Source organism: Chionomys nivalis, chromosome X (assembly GCF_950005125.1).
Source record: "Chionomys nivalis chromosome X, mChiNiv1.1, whole genome shotgun sequence".
NCBI lineage: Eukaryota > Metazoa > Chordata > Mammalia > Rodentia > Cricetidae > Chionomys > Chionomys nivalis.
The window spans coordinates 118,705,924-118,724,656 of record NC_080112.1 but is presented as its reverse complement, the minus strand read 5'-3'; the positions used below and the strand labels follow the sequence as shown (position 1 = coordinate 118,724,656).

The 18,733-nt window shown below is 41.5% G+C and overlaps 1 protein-coding gene across 3 annotated transcripts in view; it reads left to right on the top strand.

The window, feature by feature from the left end:
* Dock11 (dedicator of cytokinesis 11) overlaps positions 1–18,733 on the top strand; it is a 190,463-nt gene that overhangs the window by 54,673 nt on the left and 117,057 nt on the right. For all 3 annotated transcript variants that reach the window (XM_057759066.1, XM_057759065.1, XM_057759067.1), the window contains exons 4-7: positions 624–706; positions 1,791–1,860; positions 2,415–2,510; positions 17,686–17,820. In XM_057759066.1, the coding sequence (XP_057615049.1) occupies positions 624–706; positions 1,791–1,860; positions 2,415–2,510; positions 17,686–17,820 (384 nt within the window). The remainder of the gene's footprint in view (positions 1–623; positions 707–1,790; positions 1,861–2,414; positions 2,511–17,685; positions 17,821–18,733) is intronic.

The window sequence follows — 18,733 nt, the reverse complement described above, 5'->3', positions numbered from 1 at the left end:
GCATGCTTTTAATCCCAGCACTCGGGAGGCAGAGGCAGGTGGATCTCTGTGAATTTGAGGCCAGCCTCGTCTACAAGAGCTAGTTCCAGGACAGGCTCCAAAACCACAGAGAAACCCTGTCTCGAAAAACCAAAAAAAAAAAAAAAAAAAAAAAAAAAGAGCAGTGTCTGCTCTTACGCTCTGAGCCATCTCTCTGGCAACCCGCCATATGTTCTTAGTATTAAAAAAAATAGTTACATATCTGTGAATTTCAAATTTATATTACAAACTGTTGAAAGTACCTCTTCCTTTATGATAAATGGGAAATAAAATTCCTAAGCTCAATTAACTTATGTAACAGGTCCGTGTGCTGTGAGGGCAAAGCAATATCCCCATACCTACATTTCTCAACTCAGTTCAAAAAGTCTGTTAGTATTTCGCCAGACTTTGGTTTGTGTGTTTGAGACAGGGACTTGCTATACAGCCAAGGCTGGCTTTAAGTTCATTATCCTCCTTCCTCAGGTCTCTGGTTACTGGCGACTCCAGGTGTGTGCCACCATCGTCAGCTCTGCCAGACTTCAAAAAAAATGCTTCTTTTTATTCTTTTCCAATGTCTAAAATGAACAATTCCTATTTTCTTATAGTGTATTAAGACCTACAGCACAGATTGGCATGTGGTCAACTATAAGTACGAAGACTTCTCTGGAGACTTTCGGATGTTGCCATGGTAAGTTTTGAAGACAAGGGAAGCAGGAGAGTTATTATTATAATTGTTATCACTGTTATTATCATTGTTATTATTTGGCTTTTTAGAAACCTCTTTTGAAACCCCTGCTATAGTCTATAATAAATCAAACTTGAAACAACAGCATATTTGGCTTCTGCAATATTTTGACTAGTCGAATGTGTTTTATCTTTGCTTAGTGACACTCTTCCCAATAAGTGTGGGCTCACATGCTTTGGTGTACCCATAGAGATCACAGAATAATCTTTAGTTTGTTCTGGAAAACACAGGGAACCTTTTTCCAGTGGTGTCAGTGAAGCAGTTAGACGCTGTTTGATCAGTTCGACACCTGCTGCTGTCCCTGGGGGAGGACCTCTGTCAGTGAAGTTGAAGGAATGGCTTGAGAAGGCTGATCCAGGAGTCATGGTTAAAGTCATCCTTCTGCTATTTAATAACTGACTAGGTCTGACCCGCCCACCCATTCCACCTCTTTGAGCCCTCCCATCTCCCCCATTTCTCCACTGTATGACTGCTGGTCCCACACCATTTCATCTAGGAAACATGGGGAAAAAAACAAAGGAGAAGCAGGACATTTGTACAACCCTGTATAGCACTCAAAAACATTTTTCCAGGAAAGAGACTAAAATTAACAGTCCGGGTTCCCAAAGCAAACAAAAGGGAGAGCCAGATTGACACTGTGTTGCTTTCTGAGATAAGTTCTGCCACTGCTAGCAGCCCTGGTATACGTTCCTTAGCAACTTGTGCTCTCCTTGACTCCTATCTGGTCTCTGTTTTATCTTCGCAGCTGGCCGCATATGTGGGAGTCCATATTTGCAAATAATGCGGGGTCCGGGGGGTAGCTTAGTCAGGAGTTCTCGCTTAGCAAAAGTCAAACAAGCGAACAGAAGCTGTGCGTGTTTACTTAGGAATAAGGTCTACATTTGGGAAGAGGAGAGTACTTTTCCATCTCCCCGCTTGCATTTTCTTGTTTTCTCCAAAGAATGAAGTCAACTTATTTTGCCTTTGTTTGTTGGTGACGGTTGTGGATTGTGTTCCGTGTTGAGAGTAATTTTCTTTGGATTTTCAGCAAATCTCTGAGACCGGAAAAGATTCCTAACCATGTGTTTGAGATTGATGAAGACTGCGAGAAAGATGAGGTAATGCCAGGCCTTTCTTCAAGGCCACTTATGCTGAAACCAGTGCCTATGAGTAGCTGTGGCCAGTTTTTCTAACCAATGGGTGGTTTTTAATAAATAAAGGTTACATTTCCATATGAGTTTTAGAAAATCTCCAATGAAATGGGCAGAGTATATAAATGTGTTCTCTTGCCTGTGTGATGGGATGGTAGAGTTACTTCTCTTGTTGGGCATGTGGGATGGTGACTTCATGTGGATTTGCCTCCTTGCTACATCCCTCCTGGGACAGAGGGACTCGATGTCTGTGACATTTCAAAGTATAGTTTTGACTGTTTGCATGACAAGGAGGCTTTCTTAGTAGGCGACTTGGACACATTAGCAACTATTGAGTGCCTGCTATGTTATGCCACTGGGCCTTTCATGCTGTAGACAATAATTTCAAGTATTTATGGAGAGCAATACCTTTATGTTTAACTAGGAAATGGGAATAGGGCTAGCTCTGTGTCTGCTAAGTGTTGATTACTAACTAAATGGTTGACTGACTAGTACTTACTGATGATTTTCTTCTATTTCAGGATTCATCCTCTTTATGTTCTCAGAAAGGTGGTGTGATAAAACAAGGTTGGTTGCATAAAGCAAATGTAAATAGCACCATCACAGTAACCATGAAGGTAGGGAGTAGTCACTATATTATTTCATCATTTGACGTCTATTGACATATATAATGAATCTGGAGAAAGGTTTATTTTCTAATGAGCCCTCATGATGAAGGCATAAATCACAAACAATCCCACACCAGTTTGGAATTGTGATTAATAGGGTGGTATTTATTTAAAGGGGAAAAAACTTATAGATTACGGCCCCAGACAACAGCCCTCTGTGCAATCAGGAAGGAGTCTTGTTGCCGGAAGCGGAGCAGGAAGCAAAAAGAGCAAGGAGGGAAGTAGCTGCTTTTTTAAAGAGAGAGACCACGCCCCAATGGACTGGTATCTCAGCAGCTATTGGCTGGAGGAGTGGAAGGACCTCCCACAACACCCTCACAAAAATCTTTTGTTTCAAGTTAACATGTAGAGTAATGGGTTTTATTATGGCTTTTAAAAAATACATGTACCATTATATTTTGTTCTCATTCATTCCCCTACCCCACCCCAAAAACCTTTAATGAAAGAATTTTTACAATGTGTGGAATTTTAAAGCGCCATCCTGAGAACAATGTTAACTCAGAAATGTTAATTTTTTAAAGACATATTATGAAGTTCTTATTATCTGATTAAGGGAGCTTAAGAAGGAAGTTGGTAGTTGAATGAAGAAAATGGCTTTTCAGAAACAGGCATCAGAGGTTCCTATGTGGAAATGAATTTAATGAATAAATTTGGCTCTTATTAAATATAAGCGAGTGTGGGGAAGCATAGATAGCTAAGATGGAGAATCCCTTGTGTCCAGCAGCTTCACAATTTTGTCAGAAACACACCACCATACGTCCTACATGAAGCGATGTCCGAGGGTGGCCAGGAGAGTCTCGTTAGAAAATGGAGTAGTTTGACAACAGTGAATTAATTTGTGTAAGGGACTCGTGGGAGACAAAACCAAAAACACTGAAAGGGACAAAGTACCACATAGAGCCTTCGATGCCTTGGACACGAGCTTGACTTTTGTTTATGAGGCAGTGGAGAGCCATTAAAATCCAGAGGAAGAACAAATGAGCTTCTTAAAGATTCTCAGCAGAGAAACACATTATTCCATGGTACCAAATATAACTGTTCTTTCAGATATTCAATATAAGATCATGTGATTTACTGAGGATGAGTCACAGTCCCATTAAGCACTGAAGGTCATTCTAGCTTTCCGATAGCCTGAAAGCAGAAACCATGGGTATCTACCAAAGGAAGACTCAAATTCGGTCTTAATTTAATATTTTGCCTGCTGCTTCCCTTTAGTGGCCATGTCCTGTTCTCACTTTCATTTTCCGGCCCCAAGATAATGAATCCACGTTGTAGGATGCTTCCTGTGTATCTGTTGTATCTGAGCATGGGATTTTTTTCTAACGTGAGATAGTAAGAGAACCCTTTTACTGGGGGCTCAAAGTGTGCCAAGAACCATACCAAGTTTATTTTGCATTTCATTTTTATATTCAGCATTTGATCTGCATGGCAACCTATGAAATAGGCACTGTTATTATAGAGATATGGTAAGTTATAGAGATATGGTAAGTTAGGCACAGATAAGTCTGATGGCTAAGCCGATCTCCAGCCCTGGGGATATGACTTACTGGGTAAGGTGCTTGCTGGGCAAGCATGGGGGCCTGGGTTTAGAATCCTAGTATCCACATAAACAAAAAAGCTGAGAAACATTACATTCAGCTGTAATCACAACACTTGGTGATGCTGAGACAAGGTGGATCATGGGCTGGCAGGCCAGCCAGTCAAATGAATCAGTGAGCTCCAGCTCGGGGGGCAGGGGAAGGTGAAGGACGCCATTCCATGTGGACTGCTAGCCTCTGTATGTGAATGCACAGGTGACTATACCAGAACACACATGTGCATATGTGTGTGTATACCACATACACAAGTCTACCAAAAGCAAACCAGAGCCCCAAGTACTCAGAAGGAGGATTTGAGCCTCTGCAGGTCTATCCTCTTGGCCAGTACACTGTCATCGTCAGTGCCTGAGTACCATAGTACAGGTCCTATCAGTTATTAAGTTCAGATGCACATGAGTGGAGGTTATAACTCTGTGCAGATTGTCAGAAAGTGCTTCTAGGATTTTACACTTTTAAAAAGATACATAATATACACACTTATGGGTTACGATGTAAACTTTGGATAGACGTATCATGCATAAGGAGCAATGAATAGATCAGGGGAAATAGCACATGCATTAGCCTAAATATTCATCACTGTTGCATGTGTGTCTGTGTGTGTGTGTGTGTGTGTGCGAGTGTGTGCATGTGTGTGCATGTGTGCTTGTTTATGTATGTGTGTTAGAAACATTTGAAATCATCTTTACTTGCTTTTTGGAATTACCTGATTAATTGCTGCCAGCTGTACTCCACTGATCTGTAGAAATCATTCCCCTCATCTGATTATACTCTTGTGTGCTATAGCTTAGACTCCATGCCCCTCCCCTAACATTCTCCAAATGTTAGCCTGCTTTACCTGCACCTTAGGTTTAGCACAGCACTAAGGCTATATGCTGCATAGAAAGCTAGATTCATAAGACATTGGTAAGAAATTAATATTTATTAATCAATTCACCTCAAGACTGTTTTCAATTGTTCCTCAAATACCATCGAATTACATTTTGCTTTATGGACAACTTTTTAACTTCTTAAGAAGATAATGTTTTAGGTAAAAAGAACCTGTTGCCTGTAAAAAAGTTCATGGTTTATACCTTCTTTCCTGATCTTTAAAATACACGTCGATGTAGTAGTCAGGCTAATGAATCCCTAAAGATGTCCTAATCCCTGGGACCTGTAAGTGTTTGCTTACACGACAAAAGGGAATTCAAGCTGCTAATAAGCCAATAGGGAGACCATTTTGATTTATCCAGGCAGGCCCAGAATAAGCACAAAGATCCTGATATGTGAAAGAAAGAGGGAGACAGGAAAGGAGAGTCAGAAGAAGAAGATGTGAGCAGAAGCTGGGGCAGGAGATGCTATGTGGCTAACTTTGAAGATGGAGAAAGGAATCACAAGCCCAAAGATGGTGGGCATCCTCTTGAAGGTACAAAGGAGCAAGAGAGTGGAAATGGACCCTCCCCTACCTAGGGACCAGTTAGACTTCTAACCTACAGAATGACAGTGTAATAAATCTGTGTTGTTTCAAGCCATCCTGTTTGGGGTAATTTATTGTAGCGGTAGAAAACTAATACAGTCAGCCAAAGATTGATTGTTCAGCTTGGCTGTTATCTATCTCTGAGGTTGAAAACTCCCATGCTTACAGTGGCCCAGGAGGAGCCATACATTCACGGAGTGGATGGTAGATCTTAGGTAACCTGGTGACCTCATGGGTGAGGCGAAGATGTCACTTGCTACTTGGTTGCCATTGCGCTGTCCTCTTGAGCTAGGTTCTTTGCTTTGTCTCTTTTTATTCCCAGATGCTCATATTTCCCCTCTCTTTTCTTGCTTTTCTCCTCTTTCTCTTTCTCTCCCCCTCCCATTGTCTTTTCCTTCCTCAATCCTTCCCATCTGCCCCCTCTCCCCCACCCCTATCTCTGTGGGAAACAATTTTCATCGAATTCTTTTATTTCTATCTGTTATTTTTGAGATAGGGTCTCCTGTATCCCAGGCTAGCCTCAGACTTGCTTTGTAGCTGAGGATGAACTTGAATTTCTGGTTCTCCTACCTGTTGTAATACGAGCGGAGGGGCTGCGTCCCCGGCACCCGGCCGCCCGCATGGCTAGCTTATGCCCCGAAATAATTACACGGAAACTGTATTCTTTTAATCACTGCCTGGCCCATTAGTTCCGGCCTCTTATTGGCTAGCTCTTACATATTGATCTAACCCATTTTTAATATTCTGTGTAGTACCACGAGCTGGCTTACCAGAAAAGATCTTAACCTGCGTCTGTCTGGAGTGGGAGAATCATGGCGACTCCTGACTCAGCTTCTTTCTCCCAGCATTCTGTTCTGTCTACTCCGCCTACCTAATTTTCTGTCCTATTAAAGGGGCCAAGGCAGTTTCTTTATTACTTAACCAATAAAACAACAGATAGAAAGATGACCCACCTCCATCACCTACCTCCATCTCCAGGTTGGAACCCAGGGCTTCATGTATGCTAGGTATACTCGATCAAATGAGTTGCACCCCGGCTTGTTGTTTCTTCTTAAACCCTCTATGAAATGGTAGACAGAGGAAGCAAAAAAACCCAAAAAAAACAAATTGGTCATATGAGGCTACATAGGTTTTAACAAAATCGTTTGCAACATAACATGGTGAGTTTGGCAGTTATTTCTGGTTAGTACCCTCATCTACTATGCATTGGGGATGTCTATTTGGAATTTTTGTTATTATTGTTGTTTGTTTTTTGAGACAGGGTTTCTGTGTGTAGCCCTAGCTGTCCTGAAACTCACTCTGTAGACCAGGCTGGCCTCAAACTAACAGAGATCCACTTGTCCCTGCCTTCCAAGTGATGGGATTAAGGGCGTATGCCACCGCCATGGAATTTTGGAAGTTAATCATGTGTCCTGTACTCTTTGCCTTCTTCTCTTAAGCCAAAGCAGTACTGTTGTATTTGGGGTATCTGCCAAACCTACAATGGGCATGTGAGAGGAAATATCAATCAGAGCTTTCTGATATACTTTACCAAAGGTTCTCTCTCCTATATAGACTAAAGTATTTTAATTATTGTTCCATTATGCACTTCATGCACAGGCTTAGTTCCCCCTGGAGTGTTTACCCTTAGAGTTTGACTCTGCTCGCTTTGTCTGTGAACAGAGGGATTATCAGGGTGGGAAGCAAACGGCTGGAAATGGTAGTGGTCTTAAAGTTGCTAAACAAGGGGTCCTGTCCTGTGAAGCAAGGCATACTAAGGGCGTAGAGCTCGCAACCTTAGGTGCCGTATCTCGGGATGGGGAGACGTTCTTCCGAAGTTTGCACTGGTTCAGGCTTAATAAGAAGCTAAGTGCCCAGTGGGGCGGAGCAGCCAAGACAGAGGTTGACAGAATTGGAGGTGTGCTGGAAGGATATTTTGTTTGTTTCTATTAGGTGACTCTTCCAAATAAAGACTGTTAATCAATCTCATAGGCAAACGGGAAGATGATTCAGGTGTGCCGTTATCTGAGCAATTTCCCCAGCACTTGAGGCAGCTTTATCCTGGGTGCAGCCAGAGTTCCCTGCCCGATGGGGCCTCCTTCTGCACTAGTGCGATGCAGTAGGAGCCTTAGCAAACAACCACAGTGCCCGAGCTCCAGAACTGACCCCAGAGAATCTTTCCTTATCGGCAAATTCATGATTTAGTCTCTGCTAACTCCCAGCAGGCAGGAAACTGCCTCAGAAGTGTGTAGGTATTAATCATGACTCATTGGCAAAGAACAGCCCGCGGAAGCCAAGCTTCTTTCTTCGTAGTTTTATTTGAGTCTCCGTGAGGGGCTGGAGCTTGACACCAACCTGCATTTCCCTTTGTGACTGGCAATTGCACTTCTTCAAGCAAGTTATGTATTCAGAAGTGTTTTAAGAAATCATTTTAAAACACACAAACCCCAAAATTAAAAAAATTCTGTTGGAGTAACTGGGCCCGGTAGCACAGGTTTGTAGTCTCAGCACTCATAAGACTGCAGCAGGGGGGTAGAATTAAGGGCAGCCTGGGTTATACAGTGAAATGATGTCTCAGACAACCAAACCAAGACGCCGTGTGGAAGCGGGTCCCTTAAGATGTTTGAAATTATGCACAGGAACTGCAGGTTTTGTTCTGTTGTTGTTTTTTGATAAACAAGTCCAAGTCTTTTCCCTAGACATTTGGGCTGTCCAGAGTAAAAGGATCAAAGAGCAAGGAAAGAAAAAATAAAACTAGAATCACAAGTGAAGATGTAAAAGTAAAATGAAAAAGGATCAGAAGTTGCCCAGTTGATTTAGAAGAGAAACCAGAAGACTGTTAATTTGTGTGATCATTTGAGCAAGCAGTCATGTGGCCGAATGCAATATCAGCGACATGGCCAATGCAATTTCTGCAGGGACTGCTTTCAAAAATCAAACCTCCTCTGGTGCCTGCCAGAATTCTGCCAGGGCATTCAAGTTGCTAGTGCCGGTCCTTATAGGAAAGAAGGGCGAGCATGTGAGCCACACTGAGTTCTTGATGCTGGAATAAAAATTATATTTTCCCCAGTGGATTGTGCCCGCCACCCGGAACAGTTAAGTTATATTCAGTATCGTTCTATTCACTGCAATCGTCACTATCTTCCTCAAAGTGCTTTCTGGGTACCCTCATTATCCCCCAACAAAGTATCACTGAGACACCAGGCGGTGGGAGAGCTGCTAATGATATATCTAGCTTCAAAGTGAGACAGTCACTCCGCAGCAGCCGTCACAGTGCCCAAGCACTTCCTCTCCCTGAAGAGGATGCTGGCCTTGTGCAGCTCTTGCCAAGGCGCTGATTGTTGTCTGGGCACAGTGACTGTTTTTCACCCAGCACTTGTAAATTGCCTTGTTGTCAGCAGTCATGTTAAGACAGGACAAGCTTTATTACAGTGAGCCACTTCCTCAATTCATGCTTTCTAGCTAATGGGAACCCGTCCCACGACCCCATTTCAATTCCTGGAAAAGGACTGAAGCGAAGCTGAAGATAATCATAGAGATTAGACGATCACTTAGGCAGAAACTGTAGTTCTAAGAGGAGCCTATTCGGTTGCACTCTCTTTCCTAATTTGCTGCTAGAGACATTTGCTTTATTCAACTTGTTCTTTAGCACTGAGAAAAAAATTAATGCGGACTAGATAGCTGTGCTATCGGGTATGACCTTCCCCTGGTATTTAGAACTATTTTTTTCTAAGGACTATGATGATATATGGACTAAGGAACATTTTTGATCTTGAGGGTGATTTCTGGTTTCGAAGAGTTGCACATTCTTGGCTAACCCGTGGCACACCTACCTTTGTGGATCTTCTTGGCTCAGTTTGATCGCATTCCTTAGACTCTCGACTCCCCATTTGCAGCAATTAAATGTTGAAGGGCCTCACTGTGTTATTGCGGTTGCGAGGTCAACTGTCTGATGTATGACTCACTTCTCGTGCCCTTTTTACCCCCACAAAAGAGAGCCGTTTGTTATACATTCAGAGTCCAAAAGTCCTTATTACTCTTTGACTACTGAAGGAGAATTCTCTTCTTGGTAGGGGGAGAGCAGCAAATCAAAAGAGGATTTCATTCAAGAAAGTATATATAATATGAAAGAAATTGCTGGGAGATCAGGTCACTGGGTGCATCGGAACAAGAGGAAGATACATTGGTTTCTAGCCATAAATAAAGGACATTGAGCATATAATTTGTGATCCTAGAGAAGCTAAATAAGAAAGTGAACCCAAAGAAAATCGTATAGTCATCCGCCTGGATAGGGGAAGTAGACAAGATTGCCGGGCAAAAACTGGGAACTTGCGGAACCTTCATCTGGTGATGGATCGAGATAGAGACAGAGACTCAATTTGGAGCAACGGTCTGAGCTCTTAAGGTCCGAATGAGGAGCAGAAGGAGGGAGAACATGAGCAAGGAAGTCAGGACCACGAGGGGTGCACCCACCCACTGTGACATTGGAACTGATTTATTGGGAGCCCATCAAGGCCAGCTGGACTGGGACTGAATAAGCATGGGTTGAAACTGGACTCTCTGAACATGGCGGACAATGAAGGCTGATGAGAAGCCAAGGACAATGGCACTAGGTTTCGGTCCTAATACATGAACTGGCTTTGTGGGAGCTTAGCCTGTTTGGACGATCACCTTCCTGGACCTAGATAGAAGTGGGAGGACCTTGGTCTTCCCGCAAGGCAGGGAATTTGTACTGCGCTTCAGTATCGAGAGGGAGGGGGAATGGAGTGGGGGGAGGAGAAGAGGAGTGGGGATAGGGAAAGGGGAGTGGGGGGAGGGGACAATATTTGGGAGGAGGGGGAGGGAAATGGGAAACGGGGACAGGTGGAAATTTTAATTAAAAAAGAATAAAAATAAAAAAAAATCTATTGTTTTGATTTTTTTCTCCATATGCTCCAACTTACTAGACAGCATCTTACAGTAAATAATATGGATTGATACGTGTTTATCATAGGCAGGGGCTTTCTCACTAACTTGTTTTTCTGTTTTGATTCCCTTCATTTGGTGACTGCGTCTCAAAACCTGCTTATTAGGTACTTACTATATGCCAGGCACTCCTAGGAGTCATCAAATCCATCACCAGATATACAAGCAATACTTGATTAGTCTATGAAATTAGTATTCGGGAAGGTAGACAGAAGTATCACATGTGTCCCTTCTGACTTATGACCTCTTTGGAGATATGAGACACACAATAAAAATAATTAATTGTTTAATAGTTGTTCAGGTACCAACTGCATGAACATGGGGTCTGAGATGGCCAGACCTTGAAGGAAGGGTGTCCCAGAAGAGAATATGAGTGTGGACACAGTACATAGAGAACCCGTACTAAAGGAAGTCTGGTAGGTTAAGTTGATTTGCTCCCCGGTGTCCTTCTATGCCTCAGTTTCTCTTTTGTGATGTGGCAACGAAGATCGTGGTGACCGCACAGTGTTGCTTATAAGGATGAGCTGACATGAACAGAACACTTAGTCAGGGCCAGGAAGACAGAAAGCACACCAGTCATTATTATTTTCTGTTATGAGAATGACGAGAGGTTAGGTCCTGACACGTGAGCCTGATTATGCAAGAAATGTGATTCTACCAATAGTTTAAGCAAGGAAAAAAGTTGGGTGTGCTGGGTCTTGCTTGCTTGGGGACTGGGGCAGGAATTTCACCTTGAGATTGAGGCTAGTCTGGGCTAAAGAGTGAGACCCTGTCTCAAAAACAATAGCTGGAGGAGGAGGAAGAAACAAATTCAGAGGAAGAAGAAACAGGAGGGAAGGACAGAGGAAGTTGAGCAAGGCTGTCTTTGTTGAAATAAGTCTGAGAAAATAATGTGTCTGCAATGATAAGGGAGATTGTAGATATCCTCTTTTATGGTTTCTTTCAAATGAGTTTTAGAAATTTCCAGTGCTTGGCTATGATAGAATTATTCAAGAAAAACGAACATGTTTCCCCTCCAAGATTCACATAGTGTAGCATTATGATATATGTTAAAACGTGATAGGAGTATAAAATGATATGGAGACAGATGAGAGGTAGGTAGCTGACCTTCTGGAGGGGCTTCTCCAGAAAGAACAAGTCCTTGCCATTCTAGTACAATTAAGTGTAAGTCAGTTTTCGTATAAACTCTTGGGGGTTTTCTTTCCTACTGTTCCTTCCATGCTTGCTTACAACAGTTCTGAGACTCCATATGACTCTTGTTCCCCCCCACCACCCCCTTTTCCTTTGAGGCAAGAGTTTCATAATGCAGCCTCAGGCTGGTCCTGAATCTCTAATCCTCTTACCTCTGTCTCATGAGGGCTGGGATCCTGCTCTCTTCCTTTCACTGCTATCCTGGCTGTTCTGTTAAGTTTAACACAGTTAAGTAGATCCCCTGCCTCACTTCTGCATTGCTGCTATTCTGCATTCCTCCTATTCTGTCCTTATCCTTTAGAGCATCCTTTCTTGGGACTTCTGGTTACTATAATGTAGATGAAGTTTCCACACTCTAGGCAATACGCATACCAGGCACCCTTGAGGTTTGTTATATAAGATGATCAAATGATTTCCTAATTGGAAGGCAGGGTAGTAGTTACTCTACCTTTCTTGCTTGCCTTCTATCTTTGATGCAACTGAGTGACAAATGGCCTTTGTGACTGGTCCAGAAGAGGTCCAAAAGATTACTATCCCAACATCTCAGGGCCTTGAAAGGACTTGGCATGACCTGATCCCTGAGAATCAACTCTTCCAACTTGTTGTCATCCTTATTCTCCTAAATGAACCACTCTTTGGGATCCATGTTTCTCATAAAGATAGAGAATAGTCATCTGTGCTTATTCTTTAAGACAAATAGTAAAGGCAAGGAGGATGAGAAGAATGTTGGTATTACAGAGAAACATCGTTCTATTGAATGAATCCTTTGAAAATATGTTGGTGGACAAATTCTTTTTTCCTTTTGAGAAACTTTAATGAGTTTTAAGCATTATACTAGACTTAAAACAATAGTGTACCTTAATAGTCTAGAAGGAAACAGTATATTTTAAAGAAGAGATAGATGAATGAGGTAGATTTGGATAGGGTTCACACTGCAGAAAAATGCTATAATGTTTTTAGGTACTTGTAGAAAAACAGTTCCAGGAGATGAGGCTCAAGGACAGTCCTGAAAGAAAGCAGAGGGAATTGGGTGATTATTCAGGCAAGAGGATCCCAGGCTAAAGGCAGGAAGAGAAAAGACTTAAAGGAGTTTCTTTGGGGTTCTTCAGTATTGTACATAAACCAGTGTAGCCTGAGCGGTGGGATTAGATATGCAGATGCAGGCTCGGGAGATGGCCCAGTTGCTAAAGTGCTTGTTCTTCATGGGGAGTTTGATCCCTCAGGACCAGGGTATAAAAGCCAAGTGCTGAACTCCTTGTAATTTCAGCAGCAGAATGGCAGAGATACAAAGATCTTCGTACCAACTCTGGGAGATTGAGGTTCATGGAGAGACCCTGCCTCTAAAAACAAGATGGAGAGATCAATTAAATACACACACATTCTCTCTCTCTCTCCCTCTCTCTCTCTTTAGATATTTTATTTAAAATTTATTTTTGTTATTGCTATTATTTTTTTTTTTGTTATTGTTAAGACAGGATTTCATGTATCCAGGACTGACATCAGACGTTTGATCCTCCAGCCTCCACATCTCAAGTGCTAGGACTACAGTTGTGTTCCACCATTCCTGGAAATTTTAACTATTTCATAACACACATATAAATTATATGTTCATGGTATCATAGCACGAGTTTTGGAAACATGCATACATGTTATCATGTTTAAATTAGAGTCAACATGTGTTCTCATTTATCATTTTTTACTGTGAAAGCTTTGCCTTCCTTTTTTGAAGCGGACAGTGCATTGCTCTGTGTGAGTGCCTGGTTACGCTGTAGCATCCCAGAGCGGCTTCTTTCCTCCAGCTGCCACTGATAAAGCCTTGCCCACCTCCCTCTTCTCTGCACCCTCCATAGATGAGATTTTGATTTACCACTAGTGAGAAGCCACTGCAGGGTTTGAGAGAGACTCTCTCTGTGGGTGTCACAAGAATGTGACTCCAGTTTAAGTAGTGACCACTGTGAATTTAAATACATCTTTATTATCTCTGTTAGGGAAGATGTGAGTGGATATATATCCTCAGGTAAAATAGTTATCTGTTGATTTCAAAGGACTAGAGGCCTTTCGATGAAAACTGTGATGTAGAATTATTATTTTAGCATCTATTTTCTTTCTGAAGTGAAAAAAAATATTTACCTGTATCCTAAATTTCTGCATCTTGGATATTTTGAAAATTTCTTCTTGGTTCTATAGGATTGATTTCAGATGCTCCTTTCTTCTTTGACAGAGGGACCTACAACTTCCCAGAAGTTCAAACCTAACCTAGCAGTGCTAGAAAGATGGCTCAGAGGGAGAGAGGTGGCACAGAGGTTAAAGGTACTTGCTGCTCTTGCAGAGGACCAGGTTTGATTCCCAGCACCCATATGACAGCTCACAACCATCTGTAACCCAGATTCCAGGGCAGTCTGAGGCCCTCCATTGGCCTCCATGGGCACTAAGCATTCAAGTTGTGCATATACATAAATGGAGGCAAAACACCCCTACACATAAAAAATAATTTAAAAATTATTTAAATAATAGATACATCATTGGCTCTTAGAATGAAAAGAGAGTACAGCCATCTCCCGATCTGTCGTTCATTCACAAACCAATTTCTATACAGGGGTGGCTTAAAAACAATTTCTAAGCCACACACACAGAATCATATCCATGTAGTCCCAGCTATTCTGGTGTCTGAGGCAAGAGGATCAACTGAACCAGGGATAAAAAGTCATCCTGAGCAATGGAGTGCGACCTCCATTGCCAAAAAGAACAAACAAAGCAATTCTTTGCTATACAAACGGTGCGCTTCTAATGTATAAGCCAACTCACGTGTGAGTGTGTTTTTGTGTGTGTGTGTTGGGGTAACTGTCAGTCTAGGAAAGCTAATGTGTAACTTGTTCAGTGAACATCTAATATAGGGGCCATCTCACCCGTAAGTGTGTGTTTGTGTGTGGAGACTAAATGTTAGTCCAGGAAGGGGAATGTGTAACTTGTTCAATGAGCAACTAATTTCTGGGCCGTCTCACGCGTAAGTGTATTTGAGTGTGTGTATATGTTGGGGGGGAACGGTACTGTCAGCCTAGGAAGGCTAATGTGTAACTTGTTCATGTTCAGGGAAAGGGTTTGTAGAGTCTGATGACAAAATGACCTCCTAGCTCACCTGGTCCAATCCAACAGGTGAGGAGACTGACAGAAGCAGCAGCCTCAAATGTCACAGGGGCTCTTGGATGAGGGTCAGGATCCTCAGCCTTCGTGACATCTGCTCCTTCCAAGTGCCCTTTTAGGCAAATGCTCTCTCTCTGATTTCTGAACTACCTAGCAATTACACCTCGCGGTGACACTGTGTTATAGGGGGGTGATTGCCTATAATTTCCCTTCCCTAATCTTGGAAGTGGTGGCTGCTGCAGAATGCCGTTACTTGGTGAGACAGCTGCACACGAAGGCATTTGTGCAGATGGTAATTGGACTCTAGGCCACAAGTGTTTTGCTCCGTGCCTTTCCTTCTCTGCCCTCGCTTTGTGGCTGACTGTGGGCTTTTCACACAGATTTGGCCAGCTGCCTCACTGAATCTGTACCCTTTGAGTTGTAGATTTGTTCACAATTAAATTTTTAGTTGAGTTTCGGGCTTTTAAATCATACTAATTTTTGCCTAGAAGATCTATTGATTTTTGTCATGTAATAACTGTTGTAACTTTTAAGAAGTCATAGATGCACAGTCTCAACGCTCAGTAAATTATTCATTTAAAATAAGCTCAGTATGTCATTTTAGGTTTTCTGGTTGCATTATTTTATTAAGAGATGTGAACCATTGTCACGAAAAATACATAAATAGAAATGATATGATCACCAACGTTGTTGTTTGTTTTTGAGATAGGATGTCATATAGCTCCTACTGACCTTGAATTCACTGTATAGTCAAGGACAGCCTTAACCTTCTGATCCTTCTTCCTCCTGAGTACTGGTATTACAGGCATGTGCCAACATGCCTGGATATAACAGTCATTTTGTTTAACATTTTTTGCATATTTATATAGACTTCTTTCTATAAACATAAATATGTTTTAATTAAATATGCATTTTAGGCATTATATTATATTACATTGGTATAATTATATTATATTAATTACATATAATTATATTATAATTACATTGCTATAATTATACATATTAAATATGTTTTCATATCTATGAAATACTTGAATACCTCCAATTTGAAGAATCCCAAATTCACTGATTTCAGATTCTCAGTTTAAGGATGTAATCTAAAATGCTTCTCTGACCCCAGGCACTTTAGTTAAAGGCTATTCAACTTGTATATCAATAAACAAAAGACATAAATACACATAGGAGCACACTCTCTGTATTTCTGTGTCTCGGTAAACTAACATTTACTTGAGGCTCTACAAACAAGCTGGTGTTTCCTGCTTGTTCTCCCTTCTCTTGATGCCATATAGCCCATATGCTCTAGCGTTTACCCGTCTGACTTGGCAAGGAGTCCCTCATACTAGTACATTTTTGTATTCATTCACAAATAGATGATACTTAAACAAGTCCAAAATGGTTGTCAGCATTATTATTATTTTACTTTTTTTTCTAAAAAGAAACACCCCATAATATAGCTATATAATTTAACTTGTTCATGCTATGGAGAAATAAATTGTTGATGTTTTAAGATGCTTTGGCAGAGAATTTAAGTAGTTGGCAGGAATGATCGGGCCCAATAATGCTCTTTTCATGATATTTAAGTCCTTTAAATATCAGATCACAGATCATATTGGATTGTCAGATGGGTGATCGCAAATGGCGAGCTTGAATCTTCCACTTTTGTGAGTAAGACATGATGCATAGGCGTGTATTTCCTCACTAATCACTTGGAGTCTGTTTTTCTGGCTCGTTACTATTCTCATTCTGGAGTGCTTTCAGACCCACGATTCTGGGGAATTATAACTGGAGTAAGTTTTACTTTCGTTATGACAAACGCTTGACACAGCCTATAGTTTCTGACTCATTGAAAAAAAAGCACAGAAACATCAAAGGGTTTGTAGTCCCCTCCGCTCACTCTATTCATTGTCCTCTCTGGGAGAAACAGAGGGGAAACATAAAGGCATTTGGGTAGTCTTCCTCTCTTCCTCATTCCTGTAAGCAACAGCCTACTCCCATCTCTGATCACATGGCCCAGGCCCCTTGGGCCCTATTGATTCAAACTTCATCACTGAGGCCATTGGTGATTCTCTCTGCTTCTCTGGGAGAAAGCTGTAAGTGGGGTTTTCAGGAGCAAGAGTTCCGGTTCACTGTAACTGTTCTGTGATATGAAGGTGATATAAATGTGCATGCCTTTTAATACTTGGATTTGTGGAAATGAGACATAATTGGAAAAGATCTACTTGCTCCTTGCTGTTAGACAGAAAAGGATGATACTGGGTGAAGAGGCCAGTGATTCAGATGTAAAAGTGCTTTATACATTTTCAAGTGTTAAATATTCACTATTATCAATATATTTGATTAGCTAAGGGTAAATTGCTTGACATCATAGTATCTCTAAAGAAATAAGGAACAAAGCTAAGCGTAATTCTTTCTTATTTATTTATGTATTTATGTATGTATGCATTTTGTGTGTGTGTATGCATGTATATGTGTGTGTATGTGTGTACCTAAGTGTATATGTATGGATACATGCTTGCACATGTATGGAGGTCAGAGGAAACTTTCAGGAGTTGGTTTTAGCCTTTCACCATGTGAGCCCTGCATATCAAACTCAGGTCAATGGGCATGGTATCAGGTGTCTTAACCTGCCAAGCCTTTCCACCAGCCCAGAAACCTGATTCATAACAATGTCTGGAGATTGTCTGACAGTTGTTCAGATACCATGGCTGCCAAGATGTTGAAGGTTTTTGGTTCAGATAAACAGACCTTCTGCCGTGAGTATATGTTATAGTGGATCTTGGCTGCATTCTCCTTCCAGGTGTTCAAGAGACGGTACTTTTACTTGACTCAGCTGCCTGATGGTTCATATATTCTCAATTCTTATAAAGATGAGAAAAATTCCAAAGAGTCTAAAGGTTGCATCTACTTGGACGCGTGCATTGATGTTGTTCAGGTAAGGCTATGGCAGTAATCATTCTTCTCCTTCTCCAAGTGGGTTGTTGATGAGCTATTAAAAACCTCGGCATTTCCCCTCTTGGTTGATGGCATCTACATGCCCCTAAACGCCTGTATTAGTAAACTCTAAACCTCCTTACACCACTTCCATTCAGGGCCAGTATTTAAAAGTTTATCAAATCCTTTGAGTCTTACTCCAAAGTGCTTCTTGATTCACATTTTCTCTGAATTTTCCCTGATTTTTCTCTGGGTATCCCTTGTATACTGCCTACTCTAGAATTTTGCTTTTTTTTCCCATTGAAGATTTCTTTTTTATCATTACTTCTTATTATGTGTATTTGTGTAGATAGGTATGTGCACATGCATGCAGGTGCCTGAGGAAGCCAGAAGAGGGCACTGGATTCCCCTGGAGCTGGAGTTAGAGGCAATTATCCATGTCTAAAGTGGGTGCTGAGAACTGGATTCAGGTCCTCTGTATGAACAGTAGATACTCCTAAACACTGAGCCATCTTTCTACCCCCAAATCTTGCCTTCCTAACTCCCAGTTTACTGTTTTACTTTACTCCATGTCCCTGAGACAAAGATTGGATCCCTCACTTGTCTCTTTAAAACCTTCGGGTCTTAATTTCCTATCTCACAGAGGAAAATCGAAAGCTCTTACCAAGGGATTCAAAGCCCATGGTGATATGCCCTTAACCTGTTGTCTAGTTTCATTCCTGTGCATCTGTGCTCTAATCACAAGCTGTGTATTCCATGGATTTCAGACATATTTGTGGCTTCCCTATTTCTTATTTCTTTATTTTCCTGATGCTGGGAATGGAACCTAGGCTTTTGTGCATGCTACTCAATATCCCTAACCCATGTTTTATTTTGACACAAAGCCTTGTTAAATTACTCTTAGCTTTTAAAAC